A 23461-nucleotide genomic window follows, 5' to 3' on the forward strand; every position below is an offset into this window, starting at 1 on the left:
ACAAAAGAAAGCATTATCTTAGGTTTTTAAAAAAATCATCCTACTTCTTTTAGTTTTAACTATTTTTTTAATTCTTCGAGAAAATTGTTGCTATATGCAATATTATCAAACTGGAGACCAATTGGCATAGAAGTTCCTTTTTCAACTACTATATATTTGCTATTAGCATATATTTTCCTTCTTGCTTATATTCTTTTGATTTGCCTTAATACTGAAAGTAAACTTGGCAGGGTACAGCAGAATACAGACTTGTTACTCATCATGCAAGGAGACTGCCTGAGGGCAGGAATTAGCTGGATTATGGGAACTATTTTTCTCCAAACTACCTTGGTTTATCGAAACTGATAATTATGAGTGACTACAGTGCTTTAGCTGATGTCTGTCTAAAGAACTCCGACTAACAAGTTTATATAGAAACCTGATTGATCCTTGTACAGAAAATAGGTTGTATTATCAACTCTGAGACTAGGATTGCTTTAAGATATATTACTGGTTGATGTGCTACCAAATTTACAGAGTGTTAATAAATTTTTCACCATGCATACTAGGTTTCAAGGGTTTTTGATTTGTTCTAATGCCATCTAAAATATGTGTATTCACCATATAATTTCTGTTTAACTTTTGGATAAGAGTCAAGATGGAACAATCTGTAGTTCTCAGTCTTGGCCTGGGATGACTTTAGGTATTTGAATAAATGGTGGTTTCTTTTAGATGTTTAAAATCAGAGTCCTTTGCATTTCTGAACAGGTTATACTTTTATTTTCTCTCTCTGCTAGGAGAGAAATCTGACTTTCACAAGGAAAAAGAGTTATTTTTTTAATGCACATACATTTTAAAATATGCTCTAACTATTGTTTTGTGTGTCAAAATTACTAGTTTTCTTTAACCCTGGAATTGCACCAGCACATGAGAACTAGTCCAGTGTGATTGTTATATCTGTGAGATATAACAAAATGTGGACCTACATTTTGGAAATGTTCTAAGTAGATGTTGGAAGTGTCCACAGCTGTGCAGCAGGATGAATGATGGTTGTATTATCTGAAGGCAGTGTTTTTCCATTCAGATAATATTTTTTACATTTTTAACTGAACAGAGAAAACACCAAGCCCCACAATTTATGTACCTTTAGTCTCTAGGAAGTCCAAGCAGGTGATCTGCAGTGGGAGGAGCAGTCAATAACTGGCTTTGGAAAAACACTTTGAGAGTAAACTCTGGGGAAGAAGTTTCAGCTTAGAATAACAGGTTTTGTGATGTTTTGTAATGAATATGTAAAAATGCAGCCTTGGAAACGAACACTTTTTATAGAATGCTGTTGTTTCTCTCAAATACAAGAAAATATAAATTTATACTAGATATTAGCATAATAATGGAAGAAGAAAGCTCATCTAAAAATGTGGGTGCTTAGTTAAAATATCTTTGTTCACTGGTGGCTAGACACCTTTTGGATCAATGTTTTGGTTTGATAGGAGAAAAAGTATTGTATTCCCAAACCATCCAGTCATTTGTTTTCTGGGTGCATTGCTGGCCATGAGATCTCTCAGGGTTTTTTTTGTTTGTACTCAATTGTAGCTGCACCCAAGGATAAACAAAACCCATAGTGCTGCATGCCTTTTGATTTTTTAAAATAAATTAAAAGAAAGGGGGTTCTCAACCTACCTCTCCTACATCATTCTATATTGTGTGTGTTTACAACCAAAATTTTCCCTGAGCACTTAATGACTAATAGTTGATGGTTGTGTACACCTTAGTCTTGGTTTGCTCAAAAAGCCCTTGCTATTACCGAAGGCTTGTGAGAACCTTCCAAAGGTGAATAACCAGATTGTGTTGGCTGCTTTCTGCAGTCACAATACAACACACTGCATGCTGTTGCTTGATATTTTTAGGCCTGGAAGGGAAAGCCACATTGGGGGTTGAGGCTTTTTTGAGGTGGTGAATAATGCACCCAGGTTTTGCCAGCTTCTTTCCTCTGTTCTCAGACTTTAGTCGGTGTTCTTTCTGTAAAAGGACTATGCCTGAAATAAATTCATCACTCATAAATTCAGACCCCATTGCCAGAGGTTTGAAAATACTTCTGCTTCAGATTAACTTCTCTGTGAATTATGTGTTTTAGAGATACTGGATACTATAGGAAGGAAGAATAGTTTGGCTACTAAGTGAATATTGTATTATTATAGTGTACTGTGTAAGAGCACAGCCTCCAGTTACTAAGCCAAGGAGGAAAAAAAAGGGATGGTTAAGATTAAAGTATCAAACTCTACAGTGCCACGTGTTTTATCAGGATTGAAAGTATAAAAATCTCGATTTAAACTGAAGAAATTAAGAAGCAGTAATTTGACTTGTGGACCAATAACATGCACAGGACTGAATGTCATCTTCCCATTGTTCTCATTTACTGTGGCACAAATGCATGGGGAGGAAGCTGTTGTTTTTTTCTTGCCTCTTAAAGCAAGTTTTTTGCCATAAGTGGAGGGAAGCAGAGATAAGAATCAGATTACTTTTTTTTTTTTATTTCTTCCCCCCTCCATTCTCCCTCCCAAAATAAAACTGCTTCAGGACTAATGCTTCAAAATGTCAGAATAACTTAGGTGAGTTAAGTTCTGTTACTAGTCAAAGAAAAGCTCCTTTTCCCACAGGAATTAATTTGAAACTGAGAAAGATAAAATTCTTGGAGCTGTATAATAAGATCTTGAAAAGAATGTATTAGGGCTAGAGATAAAATGTAACTCAGCTGAGGTTATAGTATTTAAAAAAACTGTAAATGGGAGAAAGGGATGCAAGACAACATATTTATTTTCATGGTATTTACATATTCTGGGAGAAACAGGTCAGTTGCATATCATAAAAAATCTGAGAACAACTCTGTTCATGCTAAGTTTATAATAGTAGACAAGTAAGAACTGGTTAATATTTAATTTAAATATATTTTTAATATTAATATGCTTCAATAACAAACAAAGATTCCTTTCTTTGCAATTTGGTAAATATCTTTTTACATGCTCCCTAAAGTTTCTAAGGAAAGTCTACGTATCATAGCACTATTATTAGTATAATGTTAATATGAAGATTTGAAAAAGACTCGATGCCCTTTGAAGTGCAAGGTGTGTTAAAACAGGATAGTTGCTCCATCTAGTGTTTTTATCATTTAACAGATGTTAAATGTACTTTTTGAAAAGAGAGAAGCCCTCACTTTTTTGAAAATAACTATATTTTGGATTTCAATCCCTCATTATTTGCAAACGTTTGGATTTTTAAAGAAAAAATTATCAAAGGAAAACATATAGGGACTTTATAATTCTCTTTTTGATAGGTATTTTTTCATAGATCCCATTTTTGTGCAATTAATTATGTTAGTCAGGACCAAATGGTGATTGTTTAGCACTTTTACAGCCCCTCCATTGGGTTGTTTGACCCTTAATCTCTTACAGAAATTCAGCTTGTGCTCTGGTATTGTTATCTAATGATAGGTAGCACATTCAGAAAGAAGAAAGTAATGTCCTCAATTTTCCTGGTGGTTTTTCCTAGTGATTTCATTGCTGTAGTCAATTCAAGAGGAAAGGAAACGATGACTAAGACACAACAGAATAGTTTTCTGTTGCTTAAAGGGGAAATAATTAATAAACATTTTCATTTGGAGGATAAGAAATGTATGTTGAGGTTTGTATACATGGGCACTTCTTAATGCTTAGTAAGCATTTATCCTTTATAGTTTTTGTGAGGTGAGAAATGGATTAGTGACAAATAAACAGAATTTATATTCTTTACATTTAGCACCTGAAATTACCTGCAATATTACAGAGTATTGATTTGGTTTAAAAGTACTCTGTACCTGATGCTTCTAGTTGAGTTTCTGTTGGAGATACACACTTGGGATTGATTTGGTATTTCTTTTCATGCCTTGGTATGCATTACAGAGGTGCACTGGTCATATTTTTGATGAGGCTAAACTTAATATATTATCACAAATGCAGAGGGAGGGTCAAAATGTCATTCCAAAAGGAAATAAAATTGACACCTAAAATTGAAACCTAAAAAATAAGAAGGTAAAAAAAAAATGTTTGGATAAATTGGCAGTTGAATTAGAAGATAAGAACAACTCTATTTATCAACTAATGACTCATCAACTACAAAAACAGAGGAGGAAGAAAGCAGGGAATTAGATCAGAATAATTCTTCCAATGGGCACCATGTGCTGTAAAGTTGTTCTTTGCTATGTTCTAGGCAGTGAAGAGCTACAAGCTGAGAAAGACTCTGGTGAGCTGGGGATTTAAGCCCAGACATGGAAATGAAATAATTCAGTGAAGTGGTTCTTGGATCAAAGTTGCATCATCCCCTGCCAACTCAATATGTAGGCAAATGGTTTCATGTCTGCCCAAGATTCACAGTGGTGACAGGCCCAGTGTGATTTTTGTTTGAGGAGGGAAGGAAACAAATGAACAAAGGAAATTGTCAAGCAATTTCTGTCTGTTGAAAGAATAAAGTATTGAAACCAGTGTCTGTCCATGATAGCAGAAGCATTGTAATGTAGTTTAAAGATGAAAATCCTTCAGTTTAGAGATAAGATTATGTACCATGATGGCCACATGACAGAAAGATACTTCATGCCTTGTGTTCCTATGTGAACTTGTTTAAGATTGAATTTGTTTGTATATCTACTTACTCAAAGCATATTTTAAAAAACAAATAATGTTTTTAATCTATGCCAGTCACATTTTCATGAAAAATTCTCCACAAATCGATTTTCTTGATCATCCCAAGCCATATGCCCACTTCATATTCCCATTCCAAACTTTCTTACTAGATCACCATGTGTTTGTTCAAAATTGACTCTTTGTTCTGGCTTTCCTTTTCTCTATTAAATACATGATAAACCTCACCTTTAAGATATTTCACAACTGAATTGCATCAAGTTTTTCTCTTAATGGAATTTTCAACCCAAATACTTACCACAGTAGGATTCTCTCGTCCTACTAGAAGTCCCCTATCTAATAGAAAAAAGACTTATGGAAATCACTAAGAAACAAGAGTTAATTTGTTTATATTTATCATAAAGACAAATCTCCATTTGAACTCAGCTGACATATGCTGGCATGTAAAGAGAGGGCTGTGGGACCAGTAAAAATAGTATTTCTCTCATGGAACAGCAGAAGAAAAGACTAAGTGGAAAACAAAAGCATGACAGCTGCAGGAAGAATAAATATTCTGCCTCAAAATGGATTTTTTAGGTGGGGAGCATGACAATGTGCATGTTAAATTGAAGTAGTTAAGAGTAATTTCTCAAGTGAATTTTTGGTTTAGGATCTTCCATTGATCTATTTTTACAAATTCTACCTGAACTGAAGTTTGTTGGGGCAGAAAGGCAGTCTTGCACTATTTTATGTCTAAATTATTCTTGTCCCTAGGAGACTTAAAGACTCTATTTATACTTTGATATCAATCTAGAGCTAATATAATTTCTAACTGCAGCTGTGCTCAGAAAGGAAGTATCCAATCACTAAAGCAGAATGATTAAATGCCATTTCTACCAGTGTTTCCTCCTTTTGCACAAGGTGAACATGACAGAGTGATTTTTTTTTTTTCTTGCTAGGTAAGATGTCTTTATCTTAAAGATATTTATGTACTGCAAAAAGCTACTTGGACTTAACTTTTATGTATTTTTAATTCTTTTCTGCCTCCCACTCTATTGCCCTTTTTTGAACAGGAGGCTTTGTTTCTGAAATTATATTTATCTCCAGAAGAAACTGCAAGTGACAGAGCAATCTGTTATGTGAGATCAGCTTGGTCATATCAGAGAATCATATTATATTATAGAATGCTTTCAGTTGAAATGGACCTTAAAGATCTATGTCTAACACTTGCCACCAACTGATGGCTCTCTGGGCCATGAGATGTGTTCCTAATTATTTTGTTTTACTGTCAAAACTATCCCAAATGCTCTCATTCCTCTTCCAGGTGTTGCAAAGGCAAGGGCTAAATCCTTTTTCTTGAAGAATTGATCACTGATAAACATTTTTCTGTCAGTTTCCATCCTGTACCAGGGTAACACCAGGCTGTTTTTCAAAGAGTTGGATTTACTGATAATACTTGCCTGCAGCTTCAGAATGGAACAAATTCCAGAACCCATACAATTTTACTTGTAGTCAAGGAACTTTAGTACTCAGGGACTGGTGAATTTCATTGCTATCAGATGTCTGGTGTTTTGTAATCATCAAATATGCAGTTATTATTTGTAGAACAAAGGATAACATTTTATTTCAAGAATTGCAGTTGGTTTAATGATCAGAAATAAAGCTGAAGTAGGAAGCTCTCAACTGACTGTGGAGTTCATGTTCAGGGATTAGAACAGCACAGACATTCCTTGAACCATCTGGAAATTTTATTTTGTCTTTTGCTTTAGAATTTGTAGTTCTTTTTAAAACTGAAGGCTTCTGCACCTTCCATTACTTCAAAGTCACAGTTTTTTCTCCTTGAATGAGTATTCAGTTAGTATTATCAGGAAATTTTTTATCAAAATTATTCCTAAGAGTTTATAATTGAATGTTGAATATTGGACTAAGATTAAGGCAGTTTGCAATTCTTTTTCTTTTGCTTTCATTATTTATGAATACAAAAAAAATCACAGTGGAGAAGGAAAAAAAGGAAGCATAAATATTAACTCAAGCATGGAATACTTTCTTGTATTCATTTTTCAATTCAGCATATGTAGATTTATGTAGCACCTGGTTTTGCCTTACATCCTTGTATTTTAGAAGTACAGATTCTTGTATAAATGAAGTGTATTTTTATAAAATAATTAATTCCTCCAGGGGTATAATTGTTGCTCAAGTTACTGTTTTTAGTAGATTTTCAGTTGTATGCAAATGATACAACCTATGGTCATAAAGCAAACTGAAAGATACAGCTTGTTACTTTTTTCCCCCAGGTCTTTCTGCTTTATTGTGTTCAGCATATTGCTGCAGAAGGAAAGTCAGCTGCAAAAGGGATATAAATATTAGAACATACAGTGCAATAAAGAAATGCAATCAAGCAGAAAGCGTGGCATAACTGACAACAAATATTGTCTGAAGATTCTTGTTTTAAAACCACAGTAGATACTGAATCACAATTTGAAATTTCTAGACATTAGTAATTTAAATATCTGCATTTTGAGACATTACCTGAATAGTGGTTAACGCAAGTTAAGTTCAGTTTTAAAAGAGTTGATGAAAGAATCCAGAATGTAGTAAAGAGGGCTGTGGAGTAAAAACTAGTTGTAAATTTATTTCAGAGAGTTGGGGATCTTAAATTTGGTTTTAAAGCTTTAACTGTGGAAAATTATACTTGTTGATTAGTGATTACATTGTACAACAAATTGGAGTTAATCAGAAAAAGCTTCTTTCATCAAATTTTCTGCTTGAATTTTCTGCATAATTTCATAATTACAAGCTGGGATAGTGATCTCACAGGTTTGAAGGCTGCATTTGGTCAGACTGATAGGTCTTACATCCTCAGCTCAGCCAACAGGACTTGTGGTACCCTTCCTTCACTGACAGACATTTGTTTCATATCTTCCAAAAACATTAGCTTGAAAAATTAGAATACTTACTGTGGAAATTATTACATCTGTTCAGCCGTCAAATCTGGTTTTAAAAATAAAAAAGTATTTCTACATTTCTAAATATAAAAGTGAATAGTTTTATGAACTCCCTGATGAGATATGGGGGTTTAAAACTGTATTTTGCTGGTAGAAATTGCTGTTTATTCCCTTGCTTAGATGACCATGTTGGCTGCCAGTCCTGTTCTCATGCACTGTGGAGGCTGAAGGTCCTGTTGCACTTTTCTGTCCCTCAGGTTTGACTCGGATACCACGGAGCTCCACAGCTGGATGACCCGCTCCGAGGCACTGCTGCAGAGCCCCGAGTTTGCCATCTTCAGGAAAGAGGGGAACCTCTCAGACCTCAGAGAAAGAGTCAATGTAGGAGAAACTACTCCTGTGCATGTCTGTTAGTCTGTATTTGCTTGCCAAAGTGCTTTCAGAGTCCAAGTTTAAAGGATTTCAAATGTAGACTGACAAGCATTGATTGTCCAAGATAAATTTAGATGTGTTCACTGTTTCTGTGAGTTTCAGATTTTGGCACCAAAATTACTACACAGACTGTCTGAACACATAGATTTTTGTTGTTGTTTTTGCTCATGCCTATTCATATTTAATGAAGGTATTGTAGATCCATGACAGTCTCAGGTAAAGTTATACCAAAATATATATAGATATGAAGTTTTTTATATATATATATATATATATAATTTACATCTATTTGTAAAGTTATAAAGTTATATTAGGTTATCATTACTTAAATATGCAATCCGTTTTATACTAACAACTTAATTTGACATTATACATGCATAAACTGAAGAATATGAAAAGTGTCACTGGAATGGATGCTAAAGAAAATCTATATCTATTTCCTTTACAGAGCTGTAAAATAGATATGACAATCACCAGTTTCCACTGGGCTTTCATTGTTTGCCTTTTGGGTTTTTTTTACTCTATTGTAGTGCCATATCAGGACTAAAAACTGTTCTTTCCTGACAAAGTGATTGGTTCTGCACTGCTTAAGTTGCTATGTTTGTGCATCTGTGTGTCATAGACTGAATTACTGAATTTAGCCCTTGAAAACTAAACTTTTACAAATTTTCTTCATTATTTGATTTTTTCAGATCAATGAAAAAATGCCTATCTTTTCCAAGAGAAAGGGGCTTTTTATAATTATCTTGGATAGTAGCATAGTATGTTGTGGAAAGTCATTAAAACCCATGTTGATACATACTCCTAGAACACAAAGAGGTGGAACAAAATTACTGTATTGAATTTAGATTTGCTGATGGTTTTTCTCATTTTCTACTTTTCCATCATGAATCAGCTATGATAAGATTGAGTAACATGGAATTTTGTGACTGTAAGTGTACATTTTAAAATCCCATGTTAAACTCCAAGTTTCTTGCAATAATTTTAGTTAATTATATTGTCATGAGAGAGGTCTGAAACAAAACAGTAATTCTAAATAGATATAAGCAAAATCTATATGTATCCTTCATTAACATTGAAAATATTTTTAAGGACCAAGACCTGTTTTAATTTCACAGAGTGTCACTGCTTTTAAAATAAATATTTTATAGAGAAAACCAAGTTACATCTAGAAGTTTCTAGTTGCTCTAAGGGAGAAAACATTCTATTGCATGTATTAATTTGAGAGTGACCACTCTGAAAGGTGACAATTGACAAGTGCTACATAGATTATGTGTTGAATCGTTTTCAGTCAGTGTAAGTCTTTGAACACACTTTTTAACAAAGTAAAGAAAAATATCAAATTTTTATAAATGCCAGGTCTTAAAACTTGTCCTGACCTGACTTTTTCTGGTCTTATCTCTGTCTCAATCAATTAAATGAGAGACAAAGCAGAAAGTACTTTTCAGTTCATTGATTTGAACAGTTCCGTTGGTGCTTGTTAACACTTTTAGTTATTAGTTCTCTCAAAGTGTACCTCAAATCAATGGAAAACAAGATAGTATGTGTTTTAACATATTATATAATTTCTAGTGAAGTTGTAGAAGGCATATAAAACAAGAATGAAATTCAGAAAGGAAAACATATGTGAGAGATAATTGAAATAGATTTTATTGTTCTGTTGTGCTTTAAGCGCATCTGGCAACTGAGCACCACACCTGCTCACATCCCCCAACCCACCCCAGTGGAATGGCGAGAACTAAAAGTAAAACTTGTAGGTTGAGATAAGAATAGATGAATGAAATAAAGTAAAATATAATAATGTTAGCAAATAATAATTCAGATAATAGAAAGAAAACAGCATACAACAAGCAAATGAAGCACAATGCAATTGCTTGCCACCTGCTGATCAAGGCTAGACCCTCTCCCTGAACCCAAATAAGCCCTTTCCAGGTAACTCCCCCAGTTTCTACACTGAGCATGTTGTCCTGTGGTGTGGAATATCCCCCTGGCCAGTTTGGGTCACCTGTCCTGGCTGTATTCCCTCACAGCTTGCTTTTTTTTTTTCCTTTTTTTTTGTGTATCACTGTCAGAGCATGAGGCATTCCTAAAAGAGTTCTTGACTTGGGATATGTCACTGTCGAGGCGGTCACGACATAAAGCAGAGACTACAAGTAGTCTCAGTTGGCAACACTTTATTATTGAACATGGCTGACTTTTATACACTTCTTAATTGTTTATGCTTCTTTTATCTTTACTATTAGCTACAATAAATTAACATAATACTATTAGTGAGAAGTTATAGTGACTTAACTAACTTTTTAAAAATGTTTCATCTAGCTGCAAAGTTCTTTTATCTTTCTTCTCTCAGTTTCTTTAGTTACAGCTTTAGAAAAAGCTTCTTATCAGTTTCTTCTTACTTCTCAGCTTCTTCTCGCTCCTTTAGCTAACAAGCCTGCTGTTAGCCCCTTCCACAAGGATAGACACAACTTAGAAAACCCAAAATATGAATGTTATCGATATTATTCTCATAATAAATCCAAAACATAGCACTGTCCCAGCTATTGAGAAGAAAATCACTGTATCCCAGCCAAAACCAGGACGTGCACTGACATCCACAGTCCCACCCCAGTGTTGTACATGCCATGCATGTGACCATCTACACACACGTGCAGAAGTCCCATCTTGCCCTTACTTTATCATTTAGGGGTTTTTGCCCACATGAAAACATAAATTGGTATAGCACAGAACAATCTGTGGTTGGCTGATGCCAAAACTGTCCTTTATTCCCTACTGTAGTCAGTGCTGAGTCCTAGAGCTTTTTTGTGATGACTTTCTGTTCTGCTGCTCTTTTGGGGACAGTTACTAGTTTCAGGGTTGTTTTTTCTTGTGGCAGCTTGCTCCTGCCCATCATTTTTCATGGATGAGGGGTCACATCCGTAAGACTGAGTGGAAGTGCACCTGCTGCATGATAGAGGGACAGAGGCATCGGAAATGAAATCCACAAGGAAATCTCTTTTGCCATCATTGGTGATTCATAAGGTGCAAAAGCTTGCTCCCATCCCAGCTCAGAGGAGTCCTGGGGGAGACAGAGCCAAGAGCAGGCTGTATGAAATGCAGTGACTCTGTTTGCTAAGGCAGCTGCTTTTCAGATCCTGGCAGGAAATTAGCCTTTGGCAGATGTATTGTGTAGGTTGAATATATTAGATATGTGCAAAAAGTCCATTCCTATGTCTGGGGAGAAGAAAAGTATTTATATCCCTTCCCTGATACAGAAGAAAGATATTTACCTTACCTGGGCAGGGAGACTGCAAAGCCATAAGAATAGAAGTTTCACTGTTGAACAGCCATACTCCTAAATAACAGAGACATCCAAACATTAATGTAGTAAATATTTTTATTATATATTGTATGCAGTTATATATATAACTTTATTATACATATTTATATAACATATATAATGTATTTATATAACATATATGTTATGTTTATATTTATATGTTATATTTATATAAAATATATATTTATTATATATATATGCAGTTATACTGCATGCCACCATAAATATTCTACAGTTAGTGTGTGTATTTTACTAAAATCAGACCTAAGAATGACTCAGGACTTCCATATTTTTCTTAAGCTATGATAAGCTTTCAGTATTGCAAGTTCAAATATATAAAGGTTCAGGTGCAAAAAACCTCCACAATTTCAGGTAGTAAATCCTACTTAGTAAATTTGAGACTAACCAACAAAATACTGGAAATAAAAATCCTTGAAAGAAGTTTTGGTTACCCAAGAAGAAGCACCTAGAAATTGAGAATTAAAGATAAACACAAGGAACAGATGTAAGGGAAAATGTCAGATATCCTAGACAATTAAATTTGTTCTCTTGGCATTCTCAGAAGTCCCATTCTCATCTGTTTGTTTTGTTTTAGTGACCTTTTCCAGGCATGCTTGGTTAGGCATGGGTATTTGAGAGCTGAATCACTGTCAGAGGTGGTGATGATAATGTTGCCCTCTCTGCCCTCAGGGGTGGTGGTCACCACCACAGGAGGTCAGGGAGTGCTGCCCTGCATCCTTTCACAGAGCTCTCAAAGAAACACGTTGATTTGATATACGAATAACATCCAAATTTCTCCAGCCATCAGTATATTCTCATTTATGAAGTCATTAACTGTCAACTAACATCTCAAGGTCAAATATAATGTTTAGATCTGTAAAAATTGCCCCTTCACCTTTGGCTAGGATTTAGCTAAAGATGAATTTGTATTTTTTTTCAATCAATTAAAACTGAGCTATAATGCATTTGCATTGTCTGTTGCAAAGTAGTCCAAAAGATAATTAATCTCTACTTGGACAAAATCCTGTAAAGTTAACCTTTTCCTCTAATATTGGTGTCTTTTTTTCTGAAAAATCTTTTACAGAAGGCAAAAAGAGTAAAAAAAAGGAGGAAGGTTATATATTTGGAAATATTTTGAAGTGGCTTAGCCGCTGTTGTCAAAAGGTGTCTATTACACAGAATAAGAATTATATTATTGTTTTATTATTCTCTATAATATTATTATACAGAATTTAAGTTTCAAAACTTCACAAATCCCTTCAAAATGATTCCATTCTACTTGTGACATTCTACTTGGATCAAGAGTATGGTCCCCTTCAGTAAAGGAAAAAAATGATGAAAACAGAGCCAAAGAGATAAATGAGAGGTGTTTCCAGGACTACTCCATTCATTTCTAGGCACTTGACACAGGGTTATGGAAATACTTCTTCTTAAAAGGATCTTAAAAACCCAAACCACAATTTTTCGTTTTGGCAAATGATAGCAGAGTGTACAGACTAATGGCAGGGACATGTGCTCATTGTTTTGAGTAACTAGAGTGAATTTCCTCCTTTCTCCCCAGGCCACATCATTTGTCTTTGTAGGAGGAACCAGGAGTTCAGTTTCTCCTCCTTTGGTTATCACTGTGCTTTCTGTGTGTGTTTGTCCTCCTGTAACCAGTGCTTGACCTTCATTTGCATAATATGTGCCAATTACATAAAAATGAATGGAAAAAATAGTTGACTGAAAGTTTGATATGTTTTTTTAAGGACTGTATACATAGTGCTTATATTTTCTGCCAGGACCTGGGACCTTGAATCTTTCAGGAGAGAAGTGGGCATTTCTCCATGTTTTTCTTCACACATAGCATATGCTGGGCAGGGAAGTGTTGACTTCCACAAGCTTATATGACATATCATTTTTATGTTTTAAAAAGATAAGTTTTAGCATATTTTATGAAGTGGTTTTGTGGGGGTTTTTTTGAATGATTTTTTTTCTGCTCACTACAGTTATACACATGATAATTACACACCTGCTGTTACAGACGGAATAGAATTATTTTCAGTATATTTTAGTGTTTAAATGATTCCTTTGAGTTCTCAGTAGTTATTCTCATGTTAATTATACCTAGCATTATAGAAAGAGTAGTATTAATTAAGATTCTGTAAGAGATTTTGGAACTCTGCAGAGAGTTCATTTACTTTTTAAATTTGGAAAATATTTAATTTTTTCTGGGTAATCGTGCAAGATTTTATTGACCTACAAAAATGAGAGATAATTCATACAGTCATCTGTAACTTAGTGGGATTAAACTTCATAATATTTCAATGGTAATTTAGTTATATATTAAAATATGTTTCCAAAATATGAGCTATTTTATTATTCTCTAAATATATTTTCTTTATATATTTCATTTATCCAAAATTGTTTTAGTGACATTGTTAGAAAGCCTGCTGCTTAACAATTTCTGTATGCACAAATGGATAACAATTATAGGTAGGCTGAAGAAAAGCATGAAATTAATTGAAAATTTCTCTTCCAAGTTTCTGTATCTCCTCACTTGAGGTGTCTTCCAGGGAGCTGCTTCTTGTTAAACTGAAGATGTTTTAAACATCACATTTGAAAAGTTATTTTAAGAGAGTTTCTTCAAAGGTTTTTATATTCATTCCATATGGGTGCAAAAATCTATTGAAAAATAGTATTTCCAAATTTGTGTATATAAGATTCTTTTACTAAATGCATCCTTAGACACCTACTTGAGCTTTCTTTTCAGTTTAAGGAGCCTTTTTGAAGTCATGCAGCATCTAAGTTTGCTGTGGAAATTAACAGGGTGATGGGGAAGCCCAGTGGGATCAGCCAGCCTGGGAAACTGCAACCAGGGCCAAGTTTTATGTTTCCTTATACACCATGTAGGATTTGGGGGATCATATCCTCTTGTATGTGTGTATCTGCTGCAGAAAAGTGAGGGGTTTGATTTATGGGACCCTGTGTTGGTCAGAATCTCTGGGAGACATTTAGTCTGCTTTATTTTTGGTATCAAATTTGACTGTGCATCTTTGAGCTTCTAAATTACACGTAAATTATGCAACTAATTTAGTTTAAAATCAATGAAGTGACTTCATGATGTTAATTACAAGACAGCATCGATGGGCTGTCAGATTGAAAATGAGTTTGCTTTCCATCAGTATTTCTACTGACCCAAAATGATATTTAAATTTAGATTCCTACTATATCTTATAATTTCAGCAGCTGGCCTTTACTAGGCCTTACTAGCCAGCCTGAACGTTGGAGAGCAATTTTTGTGTACAGAAAGGTGAATCAAGAGTATTAAGTACAAAATATGATGAGAAGCCTGTATTAAATCTGCAGTTGACTCTTCTTCTTAATAGCCCATATATGGGTATCTGCTGCATGTGGTCTTTTATGCATTTTACAGTTGTTATTTTGTTTTTAAATAAAATAGTAATATAAGCAATCAAATTTTATCTGGGTTTGATGTTGTAGAATGTTGTGAATCCCTGTGATTTGGTGAGAATGGTCAGTTTTTTGCTTTTACCATGAAAATAAGCAAATCTATTCTTCCACAAGGCATTACTGTTAAATGAATATTTTCTTTCTGAAATACTGTGCTTCAAATAGCTCTTAATTTCTATGTCTTTTATGTGTCTATAAAATACTGATATGTGTCATTTGTCAGCTCTGTTGTGTTCTGACTCTCTGTTTTTGTATTTGACTTTGACTTCCTGGTGGTGGTTTATGGTGCTTGCCTCTTTCATTGCAAACTGGGGAGCAGTCGGGGCAATATGATGGGTTAGAAAGTCTCAAGAAATCAGAAGACATCCCTGAGATTGATAACTTCCTTGTATGAAATCCCTCTGTTGAAATACTCACCTTTCCTGTCGTGCTGCAGGCCATCCAGCGAGAAAAGCCTGAGAAGTACAGAAAACTGCAAGATGCCAGCAGATCAGCTGAGGCCCTGGTGGAACAGATGGTGAATGGTAATTACTTGGGAGTTGCTTTAGATAATCTTCTTAGGGATTTGATCAACGAACAGGTTCATATTTATTACAAGAGTTATATTAGCGCATACTGTCTAAATGGAATGGTAAAGTGATATTGCCTTATATTTCTTTTATTATTTCTGAATGTTGAATCTGTTAATTAGAGAAGAGAAAAAAAGTATTACCACTTTAGTACCATGCAGAGAGATGTGTTAGAAACTCACCGTAATGAATTGTATATTAACAATCTGTTCTGTGCGGAGACTTAAGTTGTAATCTTATTTTCTGAGTTCTCTAAGCTTTGAAGTACATTAACACATCTGAGTTAGACAGCTCCAAAGGCATTACTTTAACCAGTTGGGGAAAAATACTTCCTGAATTTTAATATACAATGTATGTTTTGTAATATACATATTTCTGTAATGTTCTCTGTCATAGAAAATATAACATTTTATTTGGATTTGGAAGAAATTTTTGGCATTTGGTTTTCAAATATAATAATTGTCAAAGTTTATACAACTCTTGAACAAAGAAAAATAGGTGCAAAGGTTTTCTCTTATCTTTTTTCTCCCAGAGAATTATTACATTACACCATTCTTTGGAACTTTTAAATGAAGAAAAAACAAAACCCAAGGAAAAGATAATGAAAGTAAAACTGTAACTCGTGCCATTGTTCTTAATATTAAGGAATATCTTGCCTTGAAATCAAATAGTTAAAATGGGCAAATATCTATCATACTGAAATGATTACCAAAATACAGATGCTGAGTAAACTGAACTTTGGAACATATATTTTCTCGTAAATTGTTACAACGAATAACCAATAATGAAATTGCTAAAAGTAAAATGCTTTAAGTCTAAGGTACTAACTAGCCAAGCTAAAGAAATTTGATGGAATCCTATGCTTATTTTGCTTAATTATGAAGGTGTAATATCTTAAAAGAGACCACATTTAATGTATAGGACATATTTTGTTATCATTACTGTAACAATTGCTACTATGAGTCCTTTCCCAGACTCTGTGAATATACTGAAGGCAGTCTGGCAACATCTGCACCCTGTTTGAAATAATTTGGGCACTTTTCCGTGATTGATGATATCAAAAGTTCAGACTTTTATGTTTTATGTCTGGGAGAATTGATTTTACATGACTTTTAGGGAAGCATCTGAAATTTGCATGCTGATTCATTGAGGTTCCTATTTTGGGCAGAATGTGTCCAGGGCATATTTAGCAATGCCCCAGTCTTCCATTGGACAAATGCAGACCTGCGCCTCAAGAATTCCAGTTTAATTTCCTTGGATTATGTACTTAATGATGACTAATTTTGATGTTAGTTATCAAACTCACTACCATCTTAAATAATGCTTACCCTACACTCAAGTGCCTACCACGTCATGTATCAAGTAGACTTAATTCTGTCTTAATTATTCCCATGGAGTTTTAACTCAAGACTGTTTTTCTGCCCCTCAGTCCATGGCTCCGTCCTTATTAATGGTTTACATTTGGCTAGATGTGCATGTAAATATTTCCAGTATTTCTCAAATCACACCTCTTTTTTTAGGGTGGCAGGCACAGGGTAGACTAACTAAGCCAGCATGACTTTATCAGCTTCAATTTGTCAGCTTCTCTGAGATCTGTGTCATGCATTATATTGTGTTAGCCTTGGTAGAAAAAACATTCTAGTGTGGCTGACATAATTGGCTGTGAAAATGAAGATCTCTTATTGTCATGGTTTTAGGGAGGAAACAATCCCTTTGAAAAGAGAAAAAAATTCCTCTGGACTTGAAACCTTGAGTATTTTATCAGACTTTACACTGTTCCACTAATGCAAAGGCAAATTGAAAAATAGTGTTTGGAACGGTTAATTAATGCAGTAATTGCCAGCAGTAGAGAGTAGAATAAATAATTAACATTAGCTGGTGTGAACTATGAGATGATTTTAACAAAGAATTGGCAAATGGAATATCTTGTGAGATGCTCAAAATTACTCCTTGAGGGCCAAGGAAGTTAACTGCCATTGTAAAGCCATTGTACTTTTGTGTACAACATACTCTCTATTTGCCTTTTCTTCCAATCATTATGATCTAATTGCAGTTAATGGCTGCAATTTAGCCCAACTGAAACTGAACTAAAAGTTAAGTAAAAATATTACCTTGAAAACTTCATTTCAAACTGTAGTAGTTATTCAGCTTTATATTTTCCACAGTAATTCAACTAAGTTTCTATAGAGTTTGTGTCTTGTGTAAATGATTTTTTTTTATTTTTTGGTTGTTGTATTCCCTAGAATAAGAAGAAAGATGTGATGAATCTCAAAAATAACATTTTTGGAGCAGCCTAACTATTCCTTCGTACCTTCCTGTTCCAGTGGTGGAACTCTTTTCCATAAAACGGGAAGGAACTGGAATTAATAAGTGTGCCTGTATGGATTTGTGGGAGATCTGCAGTTTAACATCTAGTGGAGGGAAGATTTACTATGTTATTTCAATGAAAAACCTTTCCTAACTACCACAATTTACAGATCAAAAATGATGATGCTCCTCTTGTTATTTAGGGATATGAGTCAGTGATTGAATTGATGATTGTCATGCATTTGCAGTATAATCTGTAATTAAAAGACCACAGAAGGCAAACAGATTTAAGGCATAGATCAGTTCAGAAGTCAAGTGATGGCATTTTTAATTGTGTTGTTAATTTTAACTTATTCTGTGTCAATTAGATCTGGACTAATAATGATTAGATTCCTTAAGATTCAAATTATGCTGGCATTGAATATGCTGGCTTTACTTAATACTTAAAGTATTCTTTCTGTTTGCTCATAAACAAGATTCTGAATGTAACAGACAAAGAGCATAAAAAGATGAGACCTCTGGTGAATTATAAGAGCAAGTTCAGAATACTGGTGAACTCCATTGTTGAATCATTTGTATTTCTTTTCTTCCCTTTTTTTGTTTTTTTCTGTGATAGGTAGGAGAGAGAATAAGTTAAAAAACCAGGACTCTGGAGAGAATTGGATTGGTTTATTTAGGGTTTAATTTATTTGTTCCTTAGCAGAGGGAAATATTCTTAGCAATCATATTTACACAGGACCCTCTTCTAGACCTATGTAAAATATTGTCAGCCACTGTCAGCAGAAGTCTTTTTGCCCTGGAAAGATCTGCCCTCTCCCACAGCACAGCTGTTCCTGTGTTTGTAGGAGGGGGCCTGGACATTGTTATTTGAAGGGCTTTTCCCATCACAAGGGAAATCATTGGTGCTTTTTGGCGGATTCTTCTTTACCCAACCACCCTCATGGGCTGTGCTCTGCCTCTCCTTCCTCATGCTTTCAAAGACTGATGATTGAAATAAGTGAAAACATATATTCTGTTTACCAGTGTTTCTAGGAAAAAAAAAATCTGTTTGTTTTTTCTTTACTAAATCATATTATAAAAGAGAATAAAAAATCTGTTGATGCGTAAGTAAAGTAGTTTAGCAGTTGGAATGGACACTTGGCTATTATAATAGTTTAGAGGAAAATAAACAGGACATCAAAATGAATAATCAGAGAATTTTGACAGGAAGCATTAAAGTGAACACAAATCAATTTGTTGCAATAAAACATGTAATTTCAAAATGCCACAATTCTGTGGAGGAAATACATTATCTTGTAAGTTACACAAGAGTCGAGAGCTACAGAAACCAAATAATATTACATTATTCTATCACAGAACTGTGCAAATGACAGATGCACTTAACAAGATATATTTCATATTAAGTGGCAATTCCAAAGCACTTGCATGTAAGGTGCTACACAATTAAAAATATTCAGGCACAATTTATTATGTGCAGTATACAAGGTAATAAAATTAATGGATGCACTTCAGATAATGATCTGTTTCCTCTGGGTACAGTATATTTATACAATGATTATACCAGAAGGTTTTAGAATGTGAAACATGAAAAGATTATGAACCAACTACTATTCATAAAATAATGTTTTACCAGAAAATGGGGTTTATATTGTTTCTTTCCCTGTTTGTGCACTTTTGGTGTGCCTTGGTAAAGGTGCTTCAGTTAGTCCAGAAATCAGTAGTTATCACAGAAGAAAGTTTCTAATAGGACAAGGAATACTGTACTTTATTAAGCAGTAATAAATTAAAATTCAGAAAGTTTCACTTCAGTTAGAGGAAGAATTTCTTTTCTTTGGGGGTGGCAGAGCACTGGAACCCTGTGCTGCCCAGGGAAGTCATGAAGTCTCCCTCTCTGGAGACATTCCAAACCCACCTGGACACATTCCTGTGCCATCTGCTCTGGGTGACCCTGCCTTGGCATGGGGGTTGGACTGGGTAATTTCCTTCCAACCCTAATGATTCCATGATTCTGTGAAATTCTTGATTTTCCCCAATGGGTCAGACTTGCCCAAATGATCTCAAGTGCAAATAACAGCCATTATATTACATCCTGCTGGAAATGATGTGCTAGCATCTGATGGACAATTTTGATTTACCTGAATGGACTGAGAAATAAGAATTTTAAAAAGATATGTTATGGAGATTTTATCTTCCTTACAGTAGGATATTCTGCCTAATGAAGGTGCACCTCTGCAATATTTTACCAAGCATGACTCTGCATAAACCAGTTTTGTACTGTCCATTTCAGGAACATGAAGAGTAAAAGCATTTCTTTCTCTATGTATTTATGGATTCACATTTAGACTCAAAGGTTAGATGTTAAATAAAATAATTAAAGAGAATTGAATAATAGAGGCTATTTTTACATATTTAAATGTCATGTGAAGAGGGACCTGTGAGAAAAATAACAAAAGAGGATCTAGTGAATCTAGATTTTCATCTGAAATACAGTCCTCTCTGAATCCTAGAAGAAAACATTGCAGTGAAAAGTATTATTATATGTGGAGAATCCATGACTGCACTTCTGGTAATCATAATCTCGCCTAAGGGCACTTGGGAAACTGGCAGCTGAAAAGAAAGAAAAGGAGGAATAAATAAAGTGATCTTTTTATATCTATTCTGCCAAACTCACAAGCAATGTCTTCCAGGTTCAGAGATAATAATGAACACAATGGCAAGATAATCTGCTCTCTGTTCTGAATTTACAGCATTTTTATACCCAGCTCACAACAGAAACAATTGTTAAAATACAGTATAGTTAAAGTCTTATTGTCTATACATATGCTTGTCCTTGCTGCTGTTAAGAGTCAGTATCTGTGTGTCTCCTGGTCTGTGATTGTTGTTACTCAGATGTGCTGTGCCATTCAGGTTTATTCTGCCTCTTCACATGCTCCTTAGACATTAAACTTCTAGAAAATGTAGTTGTGCTACCACATCCCCAGATGCACACACACACTCACAGAAGACAAGATCACTTTTGGATTTTATTAAGATGTGTCAAAATCCTTTTAAAGCAGTTCACACTTCAAAGTTCATTTTATATCCTTGATCAGTCCTTAAAATGTGCTCTTCAGTTTTTTTGAGTATAGTGTGGATGTGGAGCTGCTCCAACCACCACCCATTATCTCCCAGTAGTACTGGGCTTTCTATTTTTCCAGTAGTTTTGCTTTTTGAAATGCTGTACAATTTGTTTGGCTGGGGCACCATCCCAGAGCAAAAGCATATTCAGAGAGCTGCTATCAGGTTACTGCACAGTCTGTTTCCAAGTGGTTGTTTCCAAGCAACTCTGAGTGAAATAGCCCTGAGCTGGATCCAGAACAGGATTTGCCAGAGCACTATGATGCTCCACAACAGACATGATCCCCAATTATCATTTGTTGTAGTTTACCATGTAGTATACATTATAGCAATTCCTTAGAATATTTTATTATAAAAAAAATTCCAATAGTTTTTATTACTTTTTACTACAGCATTTAGCTGTGATTAGGACTCTATTTCCTATGCACTACCTTCCAAAATTGCCGTGAACTTTACTATTTTTTAATCCTGATTAAGAAATTTTCCTGTAGATTTGGAGTGCAGATTGCAAACAAGAAAACCCGTATTCAGTAGTGTATCAAAGATTGCAGAAGTGGAGCACAGGAGGCTTTGTCTCATTTACTTTTAAACTTGCTTTAAAGAAAAGTAATTTTTATTATTTTGATTAAAACATATCTTCTGTTTAACTGGTTGGCTATTGTATGACTATGTGATGATGTTATTAAAAGTGTTCTTAAGCATATGACATTGCTCAGTGATTTGAGAATTTTACTCATTTTGAAATCAGTGTTGGCCCTATTGCCATCTGTATCATTACATGTCATTACAATTTAAAAAATGTTAGGGATTACATTTAAACTTCCACTGAAAAATAAATGAGATGATTAGGTTAATATTATTTTGAAGTCATTCTGAGTTCAAGTTACAGTGATTATGAATTATGTTAAGACACATTTTCTTATCTTTCATATGTATTGCTTTACTTTCTTCACAGAAAGTGAAGAAAATTCCTTTTTCCTTTTGATGGTTCTAAACAATTACCTTGTCTTCAATAACTAAAGTCAGTTTTATTTTATGAACTCTATAATAAGCATGATTATTGAACAACAGACAGGAATAGGCAAACTACATCAGAGAAACCAATCACTTTGAAAATAACCATACAGAAGCATCACCTATGGTTTCTTGGCTGTCTTCTTCCTGTCTCCTTATGGTCATTATTGGACACTCAGGACTGGCCTAGATGGAGATTTGATCTGGTACTTCGTTTATTCCTCAGTGTTTATGATATTTCTAAAATAATGTATAATGCAAAATATATGTGTTGGATTACCAGAAACCTCTAAATAACTGTGGAGTATAGTTCCTATTAATTGTAATCAGTCTTTTTACAGAAGAAAAGCCAGCAACAGTCTTGTACATTAAAATCTAATTTCAGTCCAGGCATAGTTTTCGAAATCCAGCTGTCAGGCCTTTGGTTATTTCTTACAGCAGTTTTAATTAGCTTTATGTATTGTATCTCTACTTTTTGCTTTATTCCCATTCTTGTACTTTAATGTAGTTTATAATTCATTCCCATAGCAACAAAAGTACCCAGACAGCAACTTTAAATATTTTTGATATGCTTTCCCCACTAATGTGTAACATCTGTAGATTCAGAACTGTTATTTGGTGATAAATCATTAACAGGATTTATGAGCTCTCAAATAGTGAAACTGAATTGTTAAATTATCCTACTTTTTTTTTTTCCTTTTCTTTGTAACTTGTTTATCTTTAAGCATCTTCTCTTGTTTTTCTAGAGGGTCTGAATCCTGACAACATTAGACAAGCCTCAGAGCAGCTGAAGAGCCGCTGGATTGAGTTCTGTCAGTTGCTGAGTGAAAGACTGGCATGGCTGGAGTACCAAAATAACATCATTGACTTCTACTCCCAGCTGCAGCAACTGGAGCAGACAGCAATTGCTGCAGAAAACTGGCTGAGAGCACAGCCCACACCAGCAACAGATCCTGCTACAGTAAAAGCTCAGTTAGAAAGATGCAAGGTTAGAGATTGTTCAAGTTTTTTATGATATTGTGCTTCATAGGTGTTCCAACAGTGGGACAAATTATGACCTACAATGTTTCACTATAAAAATGGTAAATGGACTCCTTGGATTTACAAAGTAAATCCTTGGATTTACAAAGTATATTTACAAATAAATTTTCAATATTTATTGAAAATATTTGTTCAAGGAAAGGAAAGACTGGTAAAGAAAGAAAGAGGCAGTAGAACCCAGGATATGGGTCTTTAAAAATATGCCCTAAATATTTTATTATTAGGATACTTAGACACTTAGAGGGAGCTGTGTGCCTAAAGCCTTTTTCACATTTCATTTTAATGTAAAAATCTGTGCTTTTGGTTCCTCATTAAGAAAATATTGCTTATCACCTCTGTTAAGGGTCTGTGCCTGGACATTGTCTTCAAGTCCAAAATTCTGCCATTGCAGACCACTTTACTTCTTATGTACCCTGTGTTCCGATTCAGTGTGGGTTGTGTAGCCAACTGGAGGAATATTTTTCTATCACAATATGAGAGAATCACAGGAGTTTACAGAAAACTGTCACACCAATTCACTTATAATTCTCCCTAATTGTTTTTATTTGTGCACTGTACCATCATAGAAATTCTCTCTCTTACTGTTGACAGCTCTGTGGGTGGAGACCTTACAAGCAAATACTGATTAACAGCAATATA

General features: G+C 34.6%; 1 protein-coding gene across 9 annotated transcripts in view; it reads left to right on the forward strand.

The window, feature by feature from the left end:
* Nucleotides 1-23461, forward strand: part of DMD (dystrophin) — a 1148686-nt gene that overhangs the window by 468827 nt on the left and 656398 nt on the right. For all 9 annotated transcript variants that reach the window (XM_071430346.1, XM_071430344.1, XM_071430345.1 and 6 more), the window contains exons 17-19: nt 7828-7951; nt 15211-15298; nt 22528-22769. In XM_071430346.1, coding sequence (XP_071286447.1) covers nt 7828-7951; nt 15211-15298; nt 22528-22769 — 454 coding nt within the window. The remainder of the gene's footprint in view (nt 1-7827; nt 7952-15210; nt 15299-22527; nt 22770-23461) is intronic.

Source organism: Agelaius tricolor, unplaced genomic scaffold, assembly GCF_023055355.1.
Source record: "Agelaius tricolor isolate 1412-34295 unplaced genomic scaffold, bAgeTri1.0.p SCAF_7, whole genome shotgun sequence".
Taxonomy (NCBI): Eukaryota; Metazoa; Chordata; class Aves; order Passeriformes; family Icteridae; genus Agelaius; species Agelaius tricolor.